Source organism: Drosophila serrata, unplaced genomic scaffold (assembly GCF_035046125.1).
Source record: "Drosophila serrata isolate PLE 108 unplaced genomic scaffold, ASM3504612v1 contig_184, whole genome shotgun sequence".
NCBI lineage: Eukaryota > Metazoa > Arthropoda > Insecta > Diptera > Drosophilidae > Drosophila > Drosophila serrata.
The window spans coordinates 5120281-5143695 of NW_028257082.1; the positions used below are offsets into that span (position 1 = coordinate 5120281).

Sequence of the window (23415 nt, forward strand, 5' to 3'; positions counted from 1 at the left end):
AAATTTGCTTTTATTGTTTATTTCCGTTTTCGGTGCCAGGTGCCGCCCCTTTTTTACGAAATACAAGCTAGAGAGGGGTTGAGTAGAGTCTTTGACTTCGTCTTTTTTTAAACTTCCCAGCTAATTAGCATTATTATGCACAATTCCACATATTTACTTAGTGGGCTCTGCCTCTATGTGTGTGTTTGTTGGGCCATTAGCTCGTTGAGCGCATTTTCCACTTAAATGTTGCGCACTGGCATTTTGTCTTGACTTCATTTTTGTCACTTTGTGGCCAGTGTTTGTCGTGTGATTCATCCCAAGACAGCGGCTTTGATCTCTGTTGTCTTTGCCATTCTGCACACCGCAAAGATACAGGCTGTGAGGCGCCTTTGATGTCTGCCTTTTGGAACAATAAAATCCCGGGTCGCTGCGAAAACTTTCCGCAATTTGCGGTGGCGTGGCGTCTTCCAGGGAAATGCCATTAAAATTCGAAGGGGGTGGCAGCCAATAGTTTTTCCTGCCATGCAGCACGCAACAAGTGTCAACTTGGGATACGCGGCATTTTCCCTTCAACTTTCCACCTTCTCCACCATATTTCCACCTTTATGTGATGACAATAAATCCGACCGAAGTCGGTCCAACTGTCTCTGTCTTCATATAATTGACAAGCTGTTGCCCGACGACGACGACGATGACGACGACGACGACGACGACGACTATTTGTTTGCCCGGCGTTTTTCTCACCCTAGTTATGCCAGTTCCGGGCCTGGGTCCGGGCCAATCCCAATCCCAGGCCCATCTGTTATCAGGCGGTACGGAAAAAATACCCAGGGACAGAGGAATCAACAAAAAAAGACGGCACCGAGAACCAAATAAATAACTGGCACAAATCGTTGGCCGTGTAAATATAGCTTTTAAATATTTATGTTTCAATGAAATGAAAATTGCAGGCGAACAGAACGATGTTTGCGATATTTTTGCACTCATTCGCAGTCCCATAAACAAATAGTTGGAATCTGGATAGTGCACCAGTTGTGACATATTGACCCGAGCCACGCCCGCCCTCTGCAACCGCCCCTTCCCGCTTTTCCGGATGAGGAAACTGTATCAACTGCGGCCCCGAAAGTTTTTTTCGTTAATATTTGTTTGAATCTCCGGAGCTACAATTGGAAAGTGTGTCAATAATTGCAATGGGGAACAAAGGTGTGTGTGGGCCAGGGAGAGTGGATAAGCGTGACTCATATGGCGGAAAATGTGGAAAATCATATGAATAATATTGGGGCATTTTCATATTATTACCCTGCGAGCTGCAAGAAGAAAAGGACTCAAGTGATCAGCTTGAATAAATAGTCCTCGAAATTGGTTTAACTGCTTTAATGAATTAATTGCAATTGCCAAGTGAAGCGTAAACAGAGTTCCTATTAAGTTCAATATTTTGCACCTTTTATTTTTCATATATGTATATAAAAAATATAATATAAATATTTTTCTTGTAATATGTGAATATTCAATGCTGTCGATATATTTAATTTATTTAAATTCTTTTCGCTCTTTAATGCAGTAAGCTTTAAGACTTTAAACCTTTTGAAAAACATGGAGATACCTTAATACTCTTGCTACGCGTTTTATTAATATGTTAATTAACTTCCTTTTATGCTCTCAACATTTCATGTGTTTTATTGCCTTTTAATATTTTTAATAACTTGAATAACTCTTTAATTAACACAACTCGATAAACTTACCCTCCCTTTCATATATTTTATTTGTAACGAAAGATCATTTCCGGCTTGCCTTAAAGTTTTATCCCCGATAACTTTCAATCAAGATGGATTTTTAAATATTTTTTTTTTCAAACTTCCTGAAACCACGACTAAAGCCGCTCATCTCTGCCACGGCCGCTTCAAGAGTATTACAATTTTGGTTTAAACGCATTTCCGTCGATATGCATTTACGTATGCTCATATATTTACAGATATATGTATATATATGTAGCTATATGTACGGATGTGTGTGCATTTCTGCTCCAACAAAAACAGTCAGATATTATGTATAAATAAACAACAGTGAACTTAAACAAACTGTTGGGTTTTATGGTATTCGACAGCCGCCTTCTGCGTTCGATTTTGATTTCGTTTTCCGATGTGACGACGCATTGATTACGGGCGCACGGCTGTCTGCCACTCGATCCGCCCTCAAAGGTATATATATATATATTGATATGTATATGTATATATATATATAACTATAAGTACCTATAGGTGGCACCATTAGGGCTGACTGCCCTGACCATAACTGGGTTTTCCTTCGGAGCAGTGCGGTGTGACGGATAAGATCGCGGACATAACTCATTACTGCATAAGCGATATGATAGACGACACTCTGGCTGCTCTGTTTTTCTGTTTTCAGTTTCATTTCGATTCTCTGTTTTCCGACTCTTAAGAGCCCAAAAGTGGGGGAGTGGAAAATACTCTGAAATCAGTTGCAGAGTGCAACTACAGATGGTTTTAATTATACTCTACACATCACTAGGAGTTGAAAAAACTAGTATGGATCTTAAATGGCTTGTTTATAATATCTTTAAAGAATAATACTCCAACTTCTACGTGATTTCTTAACCATTCCCTATTTACTTTTACATTCCATTTAATCATAATTATGTATATATAAATTCCTCACTAGATCGCCTTACGATAACTGTGTTCAGTTAAATAGTATGTTATCTGGGTTTAACCATTTATGGCTTTGAGGGTATACATTTATTCCGATCCCTTCCAGAGTTTATCTACACCCGCGAGAGTATTTCACACGTCGTCTATGCAAACATCTCGCATTGGAACTCTCGATTGTCTGTTATTGTTGTTCTTGGACGACGGCAGACTGATAATATGATTCGTGCCCACAGTCGATACCTACCACGATATGTCGATATATGAGGCACTGGGAGGAGGACTTGGAATCCCACTGACTTGGTTTTTGTTTTTCCATAGAGCCGCCGTTGTTTTTCTCCACTGCATTGGCCTGCATTGTCGCACGGAGGGAAAACGCACGCGTTAAGCACACAATTATGCAGACAGTCAGGCATTTGGCATTTGCTCCGGTCGATCGCCACAATTCGAGGTCCGGACAGCTCCATTTTACACACCGAAATTAGATAAACAAACAGAGAGACCCAAATTCAATAAACAAACACACAATACTTTGATTGCACTGCAGATAGTCGGTTGAATGCGAAGATATAGATATAGTTTAAAGTACAGTTGAAAAAATACTAAATAGAATGAGTCTAGAAACTTAATTCTAAAATTTGTGCATTGAATAACGTATGAAATATATAAACAATGGTAAATATTTAAAGAATATGCTTTGGAAGTTATATGTTTCAAGCATCTTATTATTGTAATAATAGTTTGAGATTGTTTTCCTTCTAAGTTTCTTTCTCTGTAGATACAGATACAGCTATATGTTAGGTACAGCTACAGATACTTCTACAGATACAAAGCCTTGTCCACATCATTTTTGATGCATCCATCGCAGCTTCATGGCTTTGGTTTCTCCTCGTGGCAAATATGACTCAATTTCCCGCACCATAGAAAATGGAATCGAGAAATCTTGTAACCTTCTGCTAATATGTAAAATCAATAGACCCCCGGGGGCATACACTAAGGAGTGGGAATTTTCCAAGTGTACGATTATTGCTACTGTTTTGAATTTTCCGAAAGAGGTGTCACACTTGGGGGGAGAAATACATACATATGCATTGCCAGCGCACTTTAATGCATAATTTAAATAATTTAAAATGCATTATTAGCAAATGACAAAAAGCAATTAGCAAGCTTTATAAATCAAACAAATGAATGTCTGTGGGAAGTGAGTGAGTGAGTGTGGCTCATATGAATACACATATCGTGACACTCAGTCTGGCTTGACTCTGTCGCATTTATCGAAACCAAATTGATGGATGTCGTCCAGCTTTACCAGCAATTATTATTATTCTCTGCTGGATAATTCTAGCTCTAGATTATTTAATGCAAGTCCCTTGTTGTGTCTTTGATCACTAATATAAATATTTCTAAGCTCTCTGTGCAACGAAGTCACTTTAAATTGTATTTTCTTTTTGAGAACTAAGTCGGAAATATTTAATTTTCTGCTCACTGAAAGGAGGACCAACAATGGAATCCCTTGAGAGTAATTAGACACAAGTGACTGATTGATAAAAGAGAATAAATTTATTTTTGAAAATAATTAATTTACTGCAATCAAGGAGAATAATTTAAACTGCATTTTGCAACAATGTATTTCTTCTATAAATCGGCTTACAAGTTATTATTTAATTTTATAAAATTTTCTTCTTAAAAATATACTTCTATTAGCTCCGACACTTGACTGCAAACTGCATTTAGTTATTTGCAAGAAAATTGAGTGTGCTTATTAATACATTTGCCAATCCAGTTCAAAATGTAAGTTGCTTATTTTCCTGAATAGTTTCCACCATGTAATTGAAGCTGGTGATTTCAGACAACGATATGAATACGAGTATATGCAAATCTTGGGCAATTGCCGGCGCTAAGAGAGTTTTGCGTCAATGCAATCGTAATCGTTATAAAACGCAACTAATATCGGCTGCATTGCAAATCAATTTCTAGCCAGACAGAGCACTTGAATGCAATTGCCATTGGGGCTAAGGAGGCTTCATGGGTGGGCTCTGGCCTCGAGTGGGCGGTGAGTGTATACACTCCTCGTACTAACTAAACGATAAATATTTAAAAGCCTGTCGAGCAGAGAGCTCAACTTCGGCCAGCCTCCTTTTGCACTCGAACTGGATACAGATACAGCGGCGTTTCCCTTCCGTTCAGGGATTTCTGTGTGCAATTTAGATAAGTATTATGACATATTTGACACTCTTTCACTTTGCCAAACGGACAGCCAGCCAAGGACTTTGCGTTTATTTACTCGAAATGAAACTGCAATGAACTCGCCGGAGATGCAGTTGTCGAAGGGGCATAAAAATCAATGAAATGCAATTACCCAGAATGCCCTGCCAGACAGGCTCAGTCGGAGTTGAAATGGTATTATAATAACAATTGTTATTATTGATAAAAGGGGCGTGGGCTCATCCCCATTCCCATTCCATTTTATGTATAAATATATATATGCATACAAATATATATCTATCGCAGGCGATATTTGTCGTTGTCGCCTAAGCCCTGAGCATAACTGATAAGCTGCAATTACCTGCATTGATAATTTCGAATGTATTTCCATATAATGCATACAAGAGCCAACAATAATAATCGTAATATTATGCCATAAAGGCCGAATGACAACGTCGGAGTCGGAGTCGGGTCTGTTCCATCTGTCCCCCAACACCATCTACCTCCATCTCTGAGTGCCCTGGGCGCACCCATAATTGAATAGCCCAGCGACGTGTGTGAGATTGCGGGTGTTTGGACTCGGATTCGGATTGCCTTTGGTTTGGTTTGGTTTGGTTTTGGTTCACTTTGGCGTGGTTTTATTGGATTGCCCCTTTCCTAGGGATTTGAGTTTCCAGGTTGCAAGTCGCATGTCGCATGTGGCATGCGTTCCAAAACTGGCACGAGTATTCGTACGTGTAATTTGGAATTATATATGATCGTCTTCAAGGAAGAAGAACAAGGAATTTGGTACATTTCCCTAAAAGAAAATGTTTTATAAATTGTACGTTACACAATAAAGTTTATTTTAAATACAAGAAACCATAGTGTGAAACAATAACCCATTTCTACAGTACTCTTTAAGATTTTGTCAGCTATTGTTTGTGTGTTGCAACTTGCTGTGCTGCAGCATTTCCTATCAGCTTAGTTTTCCCCACTTTTTTCCAGTAGCTGATATCAGCCGGAACACAATTTCAATTTCCCTGCAACATGCAGTTCTCGAGTTGTTGAGAATACAAACACTTCATGTTGCCTGGCTGCTGATCAATGATAATTCTTTGGGTGAAAATACAACTCTCTTATCGGGAGAGCTGTGTGGCAACCCAGAGACGCCTTCGAGTGCTTTGAATTATTAATAATAAATTACAAATTATGACTGCGAGCCAGAGCCAGAGCCCCCCCAAACGCTAATGAAATTTCAATTAGCTTGTCATGTAGCAGAGGAGGAAGTGACTGGCTGAGGAGGGGGCATGCAGCATTAATCAGGCAGATCTTTCGAAATCTTAACCCATTTTATATTGACAAGTGTAATTATGCGCACGACACAATTGTCATGTTGAATATTATCAAACAATTGTTTAAGCCACTGCAGTGCGGTTGTGTAACGTCGCCCACGTGCATCCAGCTGCAGTCACGTTGCAGTTTGTCATCCTTTCGGGCATAATGGAAAATGCTAAATGGAAAATGGGAAATGGAAGGAGGGCGGTGGGGACTTTCGGCAGCGGGGTAATCCGAGTGCCCAGGCGATCCCTTCTAATGACAGAGGCTACGTGTTGGCCAGTTGGTGGTCCTTTTTGGTCAATTAGTGCTCAGAGACCTGTCTTTTTTCCCCCCTCTCAATACACACACACCTACACATGAGGCACCTGTAAAATAGTTTGAATATCTTATGAATGCATACATAATTTATGGCATATTTCATATTGGAATGCCTTTACACAGGTTGCCAAAGGGAGTGCAGCAATTCGAGGCAGGAAGGATAGAAAGTTGTAAACCTTTTTTCCTGATCAAGATAAGTTTTTGAAAAGAGAGACAATAGGAAGAGATTTTTAAAAAGGATATATATTATTTTTAAGGAAATTACTTTGTATTATTATATATTCATCAAAGTAAAATAATCAACCTTGGGTTGATCAAGAACATTTCATATGTTCTTATTAAATTTTTTTCTTTAAAAACTCTCGTATTAATTAAAGATATATTTAAGAACATCTTTGTACTTTCTAATGTTATATTATTAGTAATTTTCTGATAAATGCTTGTTTGTAAAGTATACCCATAAAACCCTTTAATTACCTTGACACACCGTTCATTCACATCTCTAAAATTCAAATACCTTGATTAAATGATATATTAAATGTATAATCAATATCTCCTTCTTTAATCTTTAATTTTGTAATACAAAATGCATTCATTTGTAACATCAATTCCCATTGTTTTTTCATCCAAGAGTATTTAATATTCAGTGCCATCTTCTTATGGAAAAAAATCCCCTTTATTTGTGTGTTTACCTATTTGAGTTTGGTTTGTGACTGCTGCTTACAATTTTAGTCATTGATTGCGCCCAAGTGCACGATGGTTCGTTAGAAATTTTCCTTTTCTTTTGATTGGAAGAAAAATTATTTATGACTGTGTGTATAGTAGTACTCCTTTTGGTATTTGAAAATTCAGGCACACACACATTTTGTTCTAAGCAATTCTCGTACAACCAATACTTGTGCGTCATTCTCGTCGTCTTTTTTGCCTAATTGGAATTCATTCATCGACATTTGCATATTGCTTTGTTGGCCCAGGCACTTGGCCACATCTCCAGCTCCTTCCCAGTCTGGGTCTGCGTTTTGGTAACTGTAGTTTCGTTCTGGAGTGCCCAGAAAGGTTCTGCTTCTGCTTAATTGTGGCCCCGACCCTGTGGGCCTTGAGACCAGCTTAATCATAAAACCGAGTCGCCAGTCGACACATTATAAGGGGCTGCCCCAATCAAGCGAGCGCGTGAGTCCCATCTTTTTTTGCGGCAGCTAACTGAATTCAATTACCAAAGTGCCTACTATATGCAAATAAGCCAAGAGTGCACTTGACAAACGCACACACAGAAACACTCAGGGTAGAGCTACGCAGATACAGATACCCAAACAGATACAGATACAGATACTGATGCAGAGCCTAGAGTTACAGATACAGATCGCCAGAGGAGCGACCCCAACAAATACCTCGAGTTGTTGCACTCGAGCTACCGGCACTTGCTGCCTCCTGCCCCCCTTGTCAGCCATGTGAAAAGTCAGCCGTGCAGATAAAAACCTTAATATAAGCATAATTAAGTTGATGATTTGTACAAAAAGGCAGAGAACGAACGAACTAGAGGAAGCTGATGCTCCCTACACTTTTCACCGTGCTTCGTTGTGGCTGCCACATTCGAGTGGCTCCCACACAGTGGCCCCTCGACAGCAGGAACAGTGAATTACGGAATAGACTTACTCTTTAAAAAAATATAAGGAAAAACGAATATTTGAATGAATGAATGAATGTTTTGGTAGAATTTTTGGTAATAAAGTTGGAGAATATTATTTAGCTTTGAATTCTACAGATGCTTGAATATTTTCTTAAGATTTCGATTTACTTCTTTACACTTGTAGGGTTCTATAATTTTAGTAACCAACTTGTAATTATGTGAAGGAATCATTTCCGACCCTATAAATCATATATATTCTTGATCAGCATCAACAGCAGGATCGATCTAGAAATCTATGGAAGAAAAAATAAATTTACCAATTTTTTCAAAATTTTATAAGGGGTTACATCTTTAAAATCTTCAAAAATTGACCAAATTTTAAATTTTAAAATGAGTATGCAGATTTATTAACCTTGTAAAAACTAACATAGGAAAGCTTTCCGATTTTAAATTAATACATTTTTGACTGAGTTATAAAGATTTAAAACTTTGATTTATGAAAAAAATGCTCATACAAAAATAATTATAAATAAAAATAATTAGCTTACCGATTCTATAATTTAATGTGAAACTGAAAGGGTTTATAAAATTCAGCACACTACAGTTAGTTTTCTTTCTTAATATATATAAGAAAAAGTTAGGAAACAGTTCTTTAAGGACAAGCCCTAATATTTTCAAAATGCATTTCCTAGACTTAAATAATTATTTTTTTTATATTAAACAAGTCTATCAATACAAAGTTCACTAAAAGATACAAAAATATTCCACTAACCTAGGTATTTTTTTATAACTTTATATGTATGTAGATGTATTATATGCCAGGTTTTACTGTACTACCACTTGAGACTTCCATCATGCCATATGGATCTAGAGCCCATAGTTTTTTGCTGCCGCCTGTTGCTCATCTTGCTGTTGTGCTGTTGCTTCTGTGGGATTGCCAAAAAATGTGTCGATGACGCCGCACCAAGTTCAATGACTACGAAGTATCTCATATGCGAGTATCTCTGTGAGATTGTCACTGCTAATGGCATTTCCTTTGGCAGAACCTCGAGAATGCTCGAGTGCTCACACAGCTCCCACATTGCATAACAATTAGCCAGTGGTTGGTTGATTGTGCCAAGTCAATCGAAATGAGGCACAAATAATAATTCACAGCATAGACGAAATTTGAATAGATGTCTTCATTAGGCATTTCGGTCTCTGGTTGTGGGGCTCTCCAAGTGGAACTGGAATGACACATTTCGGGGGCTGCGCCCCTTTTTTGGGCAGCATTCTCTCCATTGACTGTGTAGCCTGTGTGTATCTATGCTAAATTTATGCCTAATGAGCGTAGCATACGGTTTGATAACTCATTTGTTTCCACCACTTCTTATAAAAACGAATTGAGGCTAAATTGGTTCCACATGATGTTCGGCTACCGATGATGATGAAACTCGGTTCTGTCTTTGATTGCGGAGAGATGTTTTCGACTACAACGCGCGCAGCTGTGTGCCAATCACAAAAGCCAAGAACCCGGCCATAAATAACTAATGCCCGATTCTGGCTGCGAATATCTCCATGCCGGGCAAAGATCCACACATAAATTCAAACATGAAAAACTAAAAAATCAAAAGAAACAGAAGCAGCAGCAAGCGAAAACAAGGCGAAAAAAAATTAAGAAATTCTCTGGCACACACTTTGGAGTTTATCATTGTAATGCAAATGAAGGAAGTGCGCGAGACTGCCTCCGACTCTTCCTTCTTACCTGTCCCCGCCCTCTGTCTCCCCCTTTTTACCTGCAAAAATACACCTTTTGCCGTTCTGCAGAATTCGAGGTGAGGCTGTGGAGCAGCAACAATGGCAGCGGGGCAACGAAAGCAACAAACACATTGGCAACATTTTGATGCCGTGGGAAATGCGAAAGCGGCACACGATTTGCTCTCCCATACACTGAAAGAAAATGTAGCTGGAATAATGTTTGCTTTTAAAAAGATATGAGAGTAGTTATCCTTGTTCCAACTGAAGTAGATAGTATCTGGAATAGATGGGAAACTATTGAAAACAGATAGCTCTACTATTCTGCTGGTTATGATTATTAGCTACCATTTTTCTTACTTTACATCAGTACCCATGAATTTCTCTCGGTGCACTCACTTAGCCTTCGTTGGTTTGGGGGCAAAAAAGTGGTGCAAGGTGGGGCAAGCAACAGCTCTTACTGTTAGTGCAGTCGCCTTGCCAGTCCGTCAGTCAGTCAGTCAGTCAGTCAGCGAATGTGATTGCACAAGAATGGCAGCGAAAAAGTTATGAATATGAATAAATAATTTTACGCAGATTGCCACGGCTAAGATAAAATATGCTTGCTCACAAATGCAGCTGGAATATACACACAAGTGCGTGGCCCTCGCCTCCTCCTTCCTCGCATTCTGTGAGATACTTTGGCAATCAGTGTCAACGCGGCAAATGTGTGTGTGTGGCAGAGTCGTGTTCAAGTTGCAAAGTGATTGAAAACAAAAGTTTAGTTCTTTCTGAAGGAGGTTCGGAAACCACTTTACAAGTAACCAGATGATGTTAAGAAGAGCTTCTGACCTGATTTTGTGTGAGAGCATCCCTTGGATACCTCCTTTGGTGATGCGATAGGGGAACTTGGTGTGTTATTTCACAAATTAAGTTTAATTAAACTTATTATAATTGGAGAGAACATTCTCATTTGATAGACTTAAAGTCAAGGACTCTTCTCGAGGGCTCTGTTATCTCAAGGACCCCAGTTACCAGTACCTGGTACTCTCTGCAAAAATATTTAAATATGCGAATTCGCAAAAGACCGCATGCATAAACACCCGCAACTTGGCAGACAATAGTTGCAGTGGCTAAACTGTGCAGCATTGCGGCCCAATTTGGCATTTGGCATTGGCCACAACGCGGCACTGGAGGAGAGGACAGAGGAGTGCAGTGGAGTAAGTGCAGCCAGATTGACCAGAGAAGGCCCAGAGCCACCTACCTATTCAGCAGACCGACCTGCCCACGGTCCGAACTTGTTTTTTTGCAGTTGTCTATTTATGCGCTTAGTGTACTACGAGTATGCAAATAGTTGGTTACCGCCCTTGCCTCGCGCACTCTCTAGGCTGCCTGCCACACTGAACCAGTTTTTGTTGCCACCGGACCAATCCACCCTTGTTTGCATTTTTTATTAACAAACAACACAACAAAAAAAGAAGGCGGAAAGGGTATGCAAAATATTTGGTAGAAATGAAAACCCTTTTTTTGGGGAGTGGGCGGAATCCGGCCGAAATGCCGATAAGCCAAAGCCAACCCCTTTTTGAAAATCAAATGGGGTGTGTAGGGTGTGTTATTGTTTGTGTAGCTACAACGATATTTCATGTATGCCACGCATAATCGTTGTTGTTTTAGTGTATTAATTTTGGTTTTTAATAAAGCATAAATATTTGTGTTTGCGCTTTAGAAGCGAACAGACCGCCCCGCCCGCCCATCTGTTTGCCCCAAACTGACTGTTTTTATTGAAGATTGCCAAATCAAAATTTAGTTTCATGCCCAGAGGGAGAAGAGCCCTGGCAAAATTCTATTGACTTTTTGTACATTCGTACACACATACGTAATCCATATAGACATTAGTTTGGTGAGAGTGCAAATAGTGTCGGAGATGCCCCTGGGTCTCATTACAAGCCAGTTACACCGGGTTATGTAGATTATATACATATGGCTGAAATGTGATTGAGTGTTGGCAACTTTAGAAAGAAGGGGTAATATTGATTAATCGGCTTTCGTAAAGTTATATAAAGTAAAAATCAATTTAAACCATTTTTATATCCTTTCAGGGTATAAATGGGATATATTTGTATACCCTTGCAGGGTATTCTAAATTTGATCGCATAACACATTGAAGGAGTCATTTCCGACACTATAAATCAGCATCAACATTAAAATTAACCTAAATATTATCATTTAAAAATAATATATAATAAATTCTTATCTTCAGACCTCTCAGAAAAGCAAAAACTATTTTTTTTCTTTATCGGTAAAGGAAGGGAAATTGTTCAGTATTTTCTATAATGTTTTAAAAATGATCATTGTGAATATTTATTAATATTTTTCCAGCACAACTCTATTTTTATATAAACCTATATGCTAATCCAGAGCGCTGTCAGTTAGCATTAATTGCAAATTCCTCTATGACAGGTCGCTAAACAAAGTAAAATAAAAATAACAAGAAAAAGAAATAGAACAAGAAAGGAAGCTAACTTCGGCACGCCGAAGTTTATATACCCTTGCAGATAGAAATTCTATGACTAGGAATCCATACCATATAAATTATATATATTTGTGTTAAAAAACAATGAAGTAATACCTGCTTTCATTTCATTCACCTATACATATTATATTTGCAGCTTTTCATTCACAGATTTCCATTTTTCTTCTACATCAAAAAATAGTTTGTATGGCACCTATATGATATAGTCGTCCGATTTTCATGAAATTTGACACAAAATTTAAGACTAATATAAAATGGCTACACCTCAAATTTGATGAAAATCTGTTGAAAACTGAAAAAGTTATAATTTTTAATTTTATTAATTTCTCGATCGTTCCTATGGGAGCTATATGATATAGTAGTCCGATTTTCATAAAATTTTATACAAAATTGTAGAGTATAGTAAAATGGCTATATCTCAAATTTGATCCAATTCTATTGAAAACTGAAAATGTTAAAAATTTTTTTGTAAAAATTTTCCGATCATTCCTATGGCAGCTATATGATATAGTCGTCCGATCCGGCCCGTTCCGACATATATACGAGTGAGAGTATATAGAAGGCTAACTACAAAGTTTCATTCAGATAGCTTCAAAACTGAGAGACTAGTTTGCGTAGAAACGGACAGACGGACAGACGGACAGACGGACAGAAGTACAGACGGACAGACGGACAGACGGACAGACGGACATGGCTAGATCGACTCGGCTGTTGATCCTGATCAAGAATATATATACTTTATATGGTCGGAGGTGCCTCCTTCACTGCGTTGCAAACTTCTGACTGAAATTATAATACCCTGCAAGGGTATAAAAATAAATAACAAAAACACGTCAACAGTTTCATATCGGTTCTGGGCAATACCTTTTATGGGCGCCAAGTGATTTGCCTTACATATGCATTTTGCATGTTTTAATTATTAAACAAATCAATTTTCTTGGTCTCCGACCCGACAACTTAATGGCATTTATCCATTTCTTTGGGTCTCCTCCGCATGCACTGGTACTGGTGGCTTATGCAAGTGCACACCCGTGCAATTAAATTTGCATAAATGCATTTTTAATATTGTTCAATTTTTGCAAAAGCGTTTGCTTTTCCACTTCGCCGCTGGACGCTGCTCGTTATCCGCTGGCCAAGACGGGGAGTGGCAGTTAATGACATTGGGTGGGCGGGCGCTGCGGGAAAACTTTAAATCGATTTCAGGAGTTGCGCTGTCTTATAAGATATTAATGATGGAAATTAGAGGAGTTGATTGAGCTGTTCTCTTGGCCAGCTTGGGGATGATCCATCGAAGATGGCTTTAAGCGAAAGGGGTATTTTATGGAATTTTAATTTTTAGGTTTCTTGGTTTAAACGACATTAAGCTCTACATTTTTCTGAACTAATTAATGCTGCACAAACTCAACCTTTGCAATATGATTATTATAAATACCTCTTCAAATATGTCTGCTCTTCAATGTGTTTATTATTTAATTTCCATTAAGCAAATATTTATTATTTTGATTCTATTAATTGACCTCACAAATATTAATGACAATTTAATTACTATTGACATATCTTTGAGCCGATTAGCCTCTATGTATTCCATGCTATTTTTTTTGATGCTTTGACATGAAAGGTCAAGGGTTGGCGGCGTCATATTCAGTGGCCAAAGCCAACAACCTCAGGTGTCCACCCGCTAACGTGTATCTATGTATCTGTGTATCTGTGTATCTTTGTATCTGCGTGTGTGCTTTTTTCATTTCGCCATTAAATTCGCCACTTTAGCCGGGGCTTTCCTACATTTTCCCTGCATTCCCCTTGTTGTGCTCTTCCTCTACTTATCGATTTTCAATTAGTTTGTTTTGCTTTTCACTCTGCCTGTGGATATGGCTTTTCCAGCTGCGATTTTGGTGCTTCTTTATTTTTCTATCTATTTATTTTTTCTTTTCGCATTTTCCACCAGCAAATTGACATACTTAATTTGCCATCGATGGTGTATATCTCTCTCTGTGTGTGGTGTGGTGTGACTGCCAGGGATGTGTGCGAGTGCATTACATGACAAAAAGTTTTGCACTCATAAAATATGCAATTGCTGTGTTTGTTTTTTTTTGCCCAGCGCATCCATCGATTCGATTTTGGCCAACGATTGCGGCACGACTTTGGCAAGAGCTGCCGACTCTGTGGACTTGGCTGCGACTCCAATTCCAGCTCCCACTCTGACTCCGACTCCAACTCCAACTCTGACTCTGACTCTGACTTTGCCAAAAATGTGTCAGGGCTAGACCAGAAATAGACACATGCCAATACGCTGGCCATAAATAAGACAGGCTTTTGCCATTGCCACCAACATATCCAAGTTGGCTTTCGATTCAGTTAAAGTTTAATGGCCGCACATGGCAAGGATTAATTTCAAACGGATATCCGAGAAGCAATTTCAATGTTAAAGCTTAAGGAAACTCTCCTTTTATGGTAAATCGGTTTTAGAATGTATTTTCTTTTGCCACCAATTTAATGAAGCTATAGATTTAGGTTAAAGTTTGGGTTAATAGCCCTGTGTTCTTTCACATATCTGACCTGGTTTTCTTGATTTATTTCCACAATCATTAATATGGCGGCTGGATTTATAGATAACCATTGATAATCGACCTGACCAATATATAAATTTATATATAAATTTTATGTCCCAGCAACTAGGCAAAATTGGCTTTAACTTTAATGGCCGATCGAAGCTAATTAGCAAAATTGAAACGTTTGTAACATTAATTCGTTTATATAGTTGTTCGGCCATGCGTCCAAATTAAATAAACTTTATGGGCTTTGTTTCCTTCCCTTTTTGTTTTATTTATTCTATTCTATACACATTTTTTTGTTGTTGATTTTTTTTTTGTTTTTGGATATTAGCTGATGATAGAGTTGCGGTCTGGCGATGCATGAAAATGGGGGCGGAGGGAAATTGCACCAAAATTATGCATTTGCAAATGCGAGAAATACAATTTTCGCATAGGACCGCATTTTAATTTTGTTTTATAATTTCGCAAATAATAATTTACATAACCGATGGAGGGTTGCTGCGGCATATGCAAAGTGTTTGTTTGAGTGCGTTTTTCCATTAATTTATTTATATATAATTATTTACAAGCAATTAACTCTTTGTTTAGTTATTTTTAGTTAACGTTTTCCATTGTAAACTTTGTGTTTTGTTGGTGGCACGTCCAATGCAATCCAAATGTTGAATGAAAACAAATGAATAAATTCGTTTTCCCTTTGTGCAACAACCATGGGAACGATGTGTCAGTTCCATGCGTCACCCAGCAGGAATCCTTTGTAAAGTCATACCGAGAGCTGTGCTTTAATTAATGTAATCCCCCGTTTACTAGTTACTGCAATAGAAAGAACTGAGAACTGAACTCAGTCTGTACCCATCCCAGGTTGATTAAGAAGTTGGATTTGTTTAATTTTTCTCAATATTTTTGTAATGTTTTTGCATTTTATTTCCTCGGATATATTCCTCTGGCTGGTTTTATGTAATTGTAATAATTAATTTAATAATACATTTGTCATTAAGTAAATTTAATTCAATTAATTTAGTTCCATCCTCTCTATACAGTACGATACATAAATACATTAAGTGCTCTAAATGCTGCCTGCGATTGTTCTATATACATATTTACCACCGTAGGTATATCATACTTCCAATTAGTTATTGTTTCGTGTAGCTTAGGATGATGAATGCGAACGAATGTGTTGTGTGTGTGCTATCATTAGATTAATTTAGGGCTTAGTTAACACAATAGTTTAGTTTAGTTTTAGGTTTACGTTCTGTACGCCTGGCTAGAACTACTACATAGGCCTATGCATTACACATTAATTATAGTTAATTAATATATCACATTGAATTTGAAAGTGTTTTTGCAACATTTCTAGTAATTGTTTGTTTACGTTTACGTTTACGTTTACGTTAATTAGATTGTAATAATGTAGTCCTATTATGCTCCTATGCGAATGTGCGGGCGTGTCACCGCCCTCCGAGTGTGTGTGCTAACATTAACAACATCGACATGGGCAACACGTGAACACCAAAGGCGAAATGCACCGGAAAAAAACATCATATTCTATATATATATATATAAATATCTGCTGAGCGCCGTGGCTGCTGTCCTCAAAGAAATGCCTACGAAAAGTCTTTTTGTTTTGGATGTGCGCAGTGTGTACGGTGTACGTTGTGTGCGTGTGCGAGTCCTGTTTTTCGCTCAGTTCCTTGTTCCCTGTGCACCAGCAAGCGACCAGCTTCAAGATGGCCGCTCCTGCGCACTAGATCCTGTTCGAGGCGGAGCTTAAACCAGGAAGGCCTGGCCATTCTTATTGGCTGACTCGCCACCGCCAGCTGCCTGCTGCTGCTGTTGCTGCTGCTGATGTTGCTGCTGTGCTGCAGCAGCGGAGGTGGAGGCCTGCGCCGTCGACTGTGTACTGGTGCTGGCCTGGCTCAGGCCGCTTCCGCTCCTCAGATGCACTGGAGCAGAGGCCACCACCGGCATGGGAATGGATGCCTGCTGGGGCATTGCCCGGAACTGCGGCTGTAGGAGGCGCTGCTGCTGATGCTGTTGCTGCTGCTGCTGCTGGTGGAGACGCAACTGCTGCTGCTGCTGGTGATGCATCATGCCAGTGGGAATCATGGAGAGCGCCTCGTGCTGATCATATGCACTGTACTCCGACTCGATGCTGTGGTAGATGTGCTCCGAAGGTGGGCGCATCGGCATGGGCATGGAGTCCACGATGCGGGCAGCACCACCAGGACGCGTGGGTCGCGGTGAGGGAGTTGCCGTGGTCGCCGAACTATAGTTGGCCTCCATATCCTCGGTGCAGTAGTAGGCTGGCGGCGGTGGAGCCTGGCGGAAGATCATGCCCGGCGAGACCGGCTGCTTGAAGCGCTCGTGGTGATCCAGGGTGTAGTTGTTGCCACGGGGCGACAGCTCAATGGGGATGGCATAGCGGAGCTTCTCCCAGAAGTAGCGATCGCAGGTGAGCAGGCGATTTGATGGCACCGACTTGAGGTAGGGCGACAGCTCGGCCACATCCTCGGCTTCAGCGGACACGCTCGTCTCCTCAATGATCACCAGTTTCTGGGCCAGGCCGCGCAGGGACTCATGGAAGGCATTGCGGAACTCCACACGGTTCCATTCGGTGGCCAGCAGGTTGCGGGTCAGCACCAGGATGATCTTCCTGGAGGCGCGGGCACCTTCAACCAGCTGCAAATGCGAGGCCTGCGGGGGCAGATCACGCTGCTGGATGCATAGACGGAACGGAGGACGACCATGCTCCAGTTCGGCGGCAATGTTGCGGCACACAAACTCGTAGTCCTTCTCCGAATGCAATATGATGGCATCGTACAGCTTACCGGCATCCTCGAAGCGCGGTTCACAGACCCGGACTCCATAGTGGGCAAAGAGCCACATGCGCACGCTCTCGCGGAACACGAAGACAATGATGAGGACGACCACCAGGAAGATCAGGACCAGCACAGCGGCAAGCAGGGGCAGCCTATAGCCACCAGCCAAATCCTGGGAAGAGCTGATATTGCTGGCACTGGCGTCGAGCAGCTCCGAGCAGTCGGGTCCATTGGCCAGGTTGCCGATCAGTTCCAGTTCCCGCTTGATGCCGGCATCCAGGCAATAAATATCCTGAGCATCACGCACCACCATGGCATTGTCGGAGACGAACTGGGCCAGTTCCCGCAGCTGCTGGCAGCGGCATGACCAGGCATTCCTGCCCAGAGTCAGACCCTGGAGGCTATGGCGGTACTGCAGGTTGGGCAGCGAGCTCAGACGGTTGTTGTCCAGACGGAGCACCTCCAGGGAGACCAGGGGCTCGAAGGTGGCGTTCGAGATGTGGGTGAGCATGTTGTTGTGCAGATAAAGCTCCCGCAGCAAACCCAGCGAGCGGAATTCGGTGCCCTCCAGGGAGGTCAGCTTATTGTTCTCCAGATGGAGCACGCGAAGGTTGACCAGCTGAGCCAGGCTGCCGTTCTGCAGAGTCATCAAATTGGAGGCATTCAGGTAGAGGGCGCGCAGATTTCGACGTCCCACCAGGTGACCCACCTCCAGCTCGGGCATATTGTTCCCATCCAAGTAGAGATCGCTCACGTCCAGGGGGATGCGGGAGGGAAGCGAGGCAAGATCCTGACGGCCGCAGTCCACAATGTTGGTGGCCCAGGTGGCGTCGTGGAAGCAACTGCAGTTTCCGGGGCAGATCACCTCGCATTCGCACTGCTCGTACTCGCAGCAGTGGCAGGTCGGTGGGCAGTGGCTCTCGTACTTGCAGACAAAGTCAGAGGCGGAGAGGGAAGCCAGCGGCCTCAGAGGAGCACTTCGGCTGTGCGGCATCAGGCATTCAATGTTGCCCAGATCCACCACATGGGGATGCTGACGTGTGGTCAGATTGTTGATCCTCTGCAGCCACTCCATGGAGCAGTCGCACTCGAAGGGATTGCCGCCCAGATAGAACTCTGGCACCGGCTTCTCCGCCGAGACGGGCGCCACGCGGAGCGCATTCAGCGAGATCTTGGAGAGCACATTCGCGTAGAGATCGACACGGGCCAGGCGGGTCTTGTCCACAAAGGTGTTGGCCTGAATCTGGCCAATGATGTTGTTGTTGATGAACAGCAGCTCGATCGAGTTGGGCACCGACATGGCTCCGATCTCGGTGATGCGATTGTGCGAGGCATCCAGTGTCGTCACCCTGATCTCCTCCTGCAGCTTGTAGTAGTTGCCCAGGGCCTCGATGTAGTTGCCATGGATGTCCAGCCACTTGAGGTTCGACGGGATGAAGGCGTAATCGAACCACACCAGATGGTTCTCGGACAGATTCAGCCACAGCAGGGAAGCCAGAGTGGCGAAGATGCCATTGATATCGGTGAGGAAGTTCTTGTCCAAACGGATCGCTTCGATCTCGCTGTTCTTATCGAAGGCACCGCGTTCGATGCTCTGGATGCGGTTCTTGGCCAGATTGAGCACACTCAGACGTGGCAGATCCTGGAACATGCCCTTGGTGATGTTACCAATCCGGTTATCGATCAGCCGCAGTCCCGTCAGCTGATTGAGGTTGCGGAAGGTATTGTTGGGGAAATCGGTGATCAAATTCTCGCCCAAATCGAGGGTCTTCAGCATGCTCAGATCCTGCACGGCCACTGGCACTTCGGTCAGCTGATTGGAGCTCAGATCAAGCTCCTTCAGATCAGAGCAATTGCGGAAGGCCTGCATCTCCACGATGCTCACCAGATTGTTGTTCAGCGTGAGCTTTGTGAGCACATACAGTCCATTGAAGATGCGGTTGTCCAGCGTGTGGAGACGGTTCTCGGCCAGGTTGAGAGTATGCAGGTTGTACAGCGGCAGGAAGGCTCCATCCTCAATGTGGCCAATGGAGTTGTTGCGCATATCGAGGATCTGCAGGAAGTACAGCTCCTTGAAGGTCTTGGCTCCGATGCGGGTGAGCGCATTGTTGGACAGATTCAGCACGATCAGGCGGATCAGACCGGCAAAGGTGCTGTTGTCCACATGATGGCTGGTCAGCTGATTGCCACTCAGATCCAACACGAGCAGTTGCTCCAGCCGATGGAGCAGACCCTTGGGCAGATCGTACAGATCGTTGCCCTGCAGATGAAGCTCTCGCAGCTCCTTATTTCCGGCGAAAGCCTCCGAAGGCAGCGACTCCAAGTGATTGTAGGAGATGTTCAGGACACGCAGGGAACTCAGACCGGCCAGGGCATTGGGCGCCAAGGTGGTGATGTTGTTGTGCTGCAAACTCAGGGTCTGGAGACGACGCAACCGGGATGCTCCCCAGGCGTCGGGCAGGGATCGCAACTCGTTGAAGGACACATCCAGCGTTTGCAACTCGGATCCCCCGCTGGCGGCTCCGTTGGCATTGCTCAGGGCAGAGCCAGCGCAAAGCTTCTCGGAGAAGCCAAGATACTCGGCGGAACGGATGCGGTTCTGGGTAAGATTCAGCACCTGGAGGCTGGGCATCGCACACCACACACCCTCGGGCAGCTGGCGGATGTTATTATCGCCCAAATGCAGCTCGGTGAGCTCCTTGAGGCCCTGGAACGACTGCGAGTGCAGCTCCAGGCTCTTCACCGGTCCCCAGACCGCATTGTGTGTCTCCAGCTGCAGCCGCTTGAGCGACATCATGCCCTCAAAGGCGCTGGCCGGGATGCGCTGCAGCTTGCAGGCTTCGATTCGCAGCTCCGCCAGCTTCTGCAGGTGCCGGAACATGCCCGGGGCCAGTTCGCTGCCATGTAGCAGCTCCTCGCTGCACTGCAGCTCCAAGTGGCTGGCGGATTCGGCCAGCTGGAGGTCCAAGGGAGAGCTAGACGCCTCCAAGGCGCGCACACTGCAACGGATGTCCATGGTGCTGGTCCCATACTCCCAGGTGCACTGCTGCGCATGCGCAATCACGGCGAGGCAGAGCAGGAGCAACAGGCGGGCAACGGTGGACAGGAGCTCCATTTTGATGGTGTTACTCTTGTGTGTTCGGGGGGGTTTAATTACTCTAGTTATCTTTTGGCTTTGGGGGCTGTGCGGATTGAGTTACGAATTTGTCACTTTCTGGTTTTCATTTTTCGCTTTTCGATCGCTTTTACTGCTTTTTCATACACAACGTAAACCGTAATCCTGTGGCGTAATTGGCGGCGAGCAGCGGCGACACTTAGCGATTCTCACTGTTGCTTATTTAATTTTTCTTTTTGCTTGGCGTTTTTACTTGAGCGATTTATTACTATTATTATTTTTTGCTTATTTCTGATTTCGTTTGGCTTTCAACAAAACACTTGCACGACTTCGTTCGACTTCGACTTCGACTGCGATTCGACTTGTTCGTTCGTTTCGGGAGCTCGTTTCCTCAAAACATGTTTACCGCCTCGCGCTTCAACTGAATCTGATTGCTGGAGTTGGTGAAGGCGACTCCGTTGGCTCGTTGAAAATGTGAAGCCACGACGACGCTGCCACGACGACGCCGGCAGCGGCACACGGACGCACAAACACACAAACTCACAGAGCAGGCAGCAGGCAGAGCGCAGCAGACAGACATCTTGCATGTGCATGCACTCTCGCGAGCGCTCACATGCATGGCGTCGCTGCTGCGCTGCCGCTCTCTCCGCTGCCTCTGCCGCTACCGCTGCCATGTTGCTGCTGCTGCTAGCACTATCATGGCGGCATTGCATTTCCTGCCTGCATGTGTTCTCCTCGAACATACACACACGAGCGAGAGAGCGGCGGCGGCTAGGCTCTCTCGCTCTCGCTGAAAGTAGGGGAAATGTTGCACACACACATGAGAAGAGGCCGGCAACACAACGGCTAGCCTTAACCCCACACGGGTCCCGTGTGCTCTCTCTCTCTCTCACTCTGTTTGTGTCTTACTGAAACTGAAACAATTCTGGGTTCATTTGCGGGGTTATTGCTTATCAGTCCAGCATCCGAGCGAATAAATTTAATCAGCTACGATGCTGGCGCGTCTTATTAGCAGCTCCAACAAGTGGCTATTATTGCTAAATTCGCTAATCGGCTCAATTAGCTGTCTGAAATACTAGCTAATCGGAGATAACTCACAGTGCGACGGTGCTAAATCACAGCAGTTCGCAATTAAAGTTCATAACTATAGCTTGATGTGGCACTTTATTTTTATAGACTCGCAGCAAACATTGTTTTTAATTTAATAAGAGATTTTTGTATAGGAAAAAGTAGAAATTAAACTGATAATACGGCTATATTAATATGCATTTCAAACGAATATATATATAAATTATAAGATTGTTTCCATTTTTTTCAGGTCATCTGAAAATATTTCTCAGTATAATATTTATTAAAATATAAATATTTAGTTTTTTTATAAGTTTTATTCAATTTACTAATAAACTTTTACCTATACAAAATATTTACCAAATAAATATGACTAAAACTATATTAAAACTTAAACTAAATGAAGCCTAAATGAAGGTCAGCTTAGGAAACTACAAAATATGTTAGAAATATTACATTTAAAGCATTATTTAGATGGTATTCGAGAGATTATCTGTGATTAAGGGTATTTTTGACAGAGATCTCCTTAAACTTATTATTGTAAAAATTAGAGACTTAAAAAGCATCCTCCGTTTTTATAAATTTTCTTGCAATATTAGATCTTATTTTTAGAAATATTAAAATTTTGAAAAACCCCCTTCCTTCGTAGGGTTAACTAACATAGAACCGGCAAACAGGCAACAGGCTGCTGCTGGCTGGCAACATTTCGTCCCCTTGCCCCACCAGGAGCTCCTCGTGGAGGCTCGCCGAGGAAGAGTCGTTCCTGTTCGTGTTGCAGGACGATGTGTGTTGCACATGTACTTGAAAGCGTGCAGTGTGGGGATAGTGTATGTTGCATGCCACTGGGCTCTTAACAGCTGCTGCTGATGTTGCTGCTGCTGTTGCTGTTGCAGTTGCAAGCTCTGTTAGCTGTAAGTCTCTGCCACATTTCCATTTGGTTGAAACACGCTAGAGCCAAGTGCGATTCTCTGAAGTGTTTCGTTTTTGCCATAAAATAGCCAGTCTATTGTCGTATGCTAAATATATTTTAGCAATATTTGACTGCCAACATTTCTTTCTTGCCACCGAGTGGGAGTTCGATATTGCTTCGCTTCAGCGTTTTTCCATTAGTTTTTCCCATGTTTTTCGGGGTGGTCCATCGGAATTGGTTGATTTTTTGCGAGAATTGAAAACGCCGTTATGGGTTTGTGTTTGCTTGTTCCGCCTTTTTATGTCGCCTCAGTTTTAAGTGCTAAAATTATTTGTTACATGCACATTTGGCACTCACAGCCACAGCTTCGAGAGGCTTTGGAGTTTCGGCGAAACTTGTTGCCGGTCTTTATGGCCATCGCCATTGGGCTTCATCATAATTTTCAGGTTTATTTACTCACTGCTACTGCACCGCTTGGCCGTAAATATCGCCGCATATGAGTGTGTTTGGCGTTGCATGCTGCATGTTGCAGCTATAGCATTATGCCAGGTCTCAACTCCCCGAGGAACTGTCCAATAAAGCGGTGCTAT

The 23415-nt window shown here is 42.5% G+C and overlaps 2 protein-coding genes across 3 annotated transcripts in view; both read right to left on the reverse strand.

The window, feature by feature from the left end:
* Positions 1–23415, reverse strand: part of LOC110181801 (dynein regulatory complex protein 8) — a 308724-nt gene that overhangs the window by 67485 nt on the left and 217824 nt on the right. The gene's annotated exons all lie outside the window — the stretch shown is intronic.
* Positions 15793–22899, reverse strand: 18w (18 wheeler). The gene has a single exon (XM_020949700.2). The coding sequence runs from the start codon at positions 20845–20847 to the stop codon at positions 16681–16683; it is 4167 nt and encodes a 1388-aa protein (XP_020805359.2). The 5' UTR covers positions 20848–22899; the 3' UTR covers positions 15793–16680.

Bases quoted from the DNA above. Each gene is read 5' to 3' on its own strand.
- 18w (XM_020949700.2), bottom strand. From the start codon at position 20,847: ATGGAGCTCCTGTCCACCGTTGCCCGCCTGTTGCTCCTGCTCTGCCTC.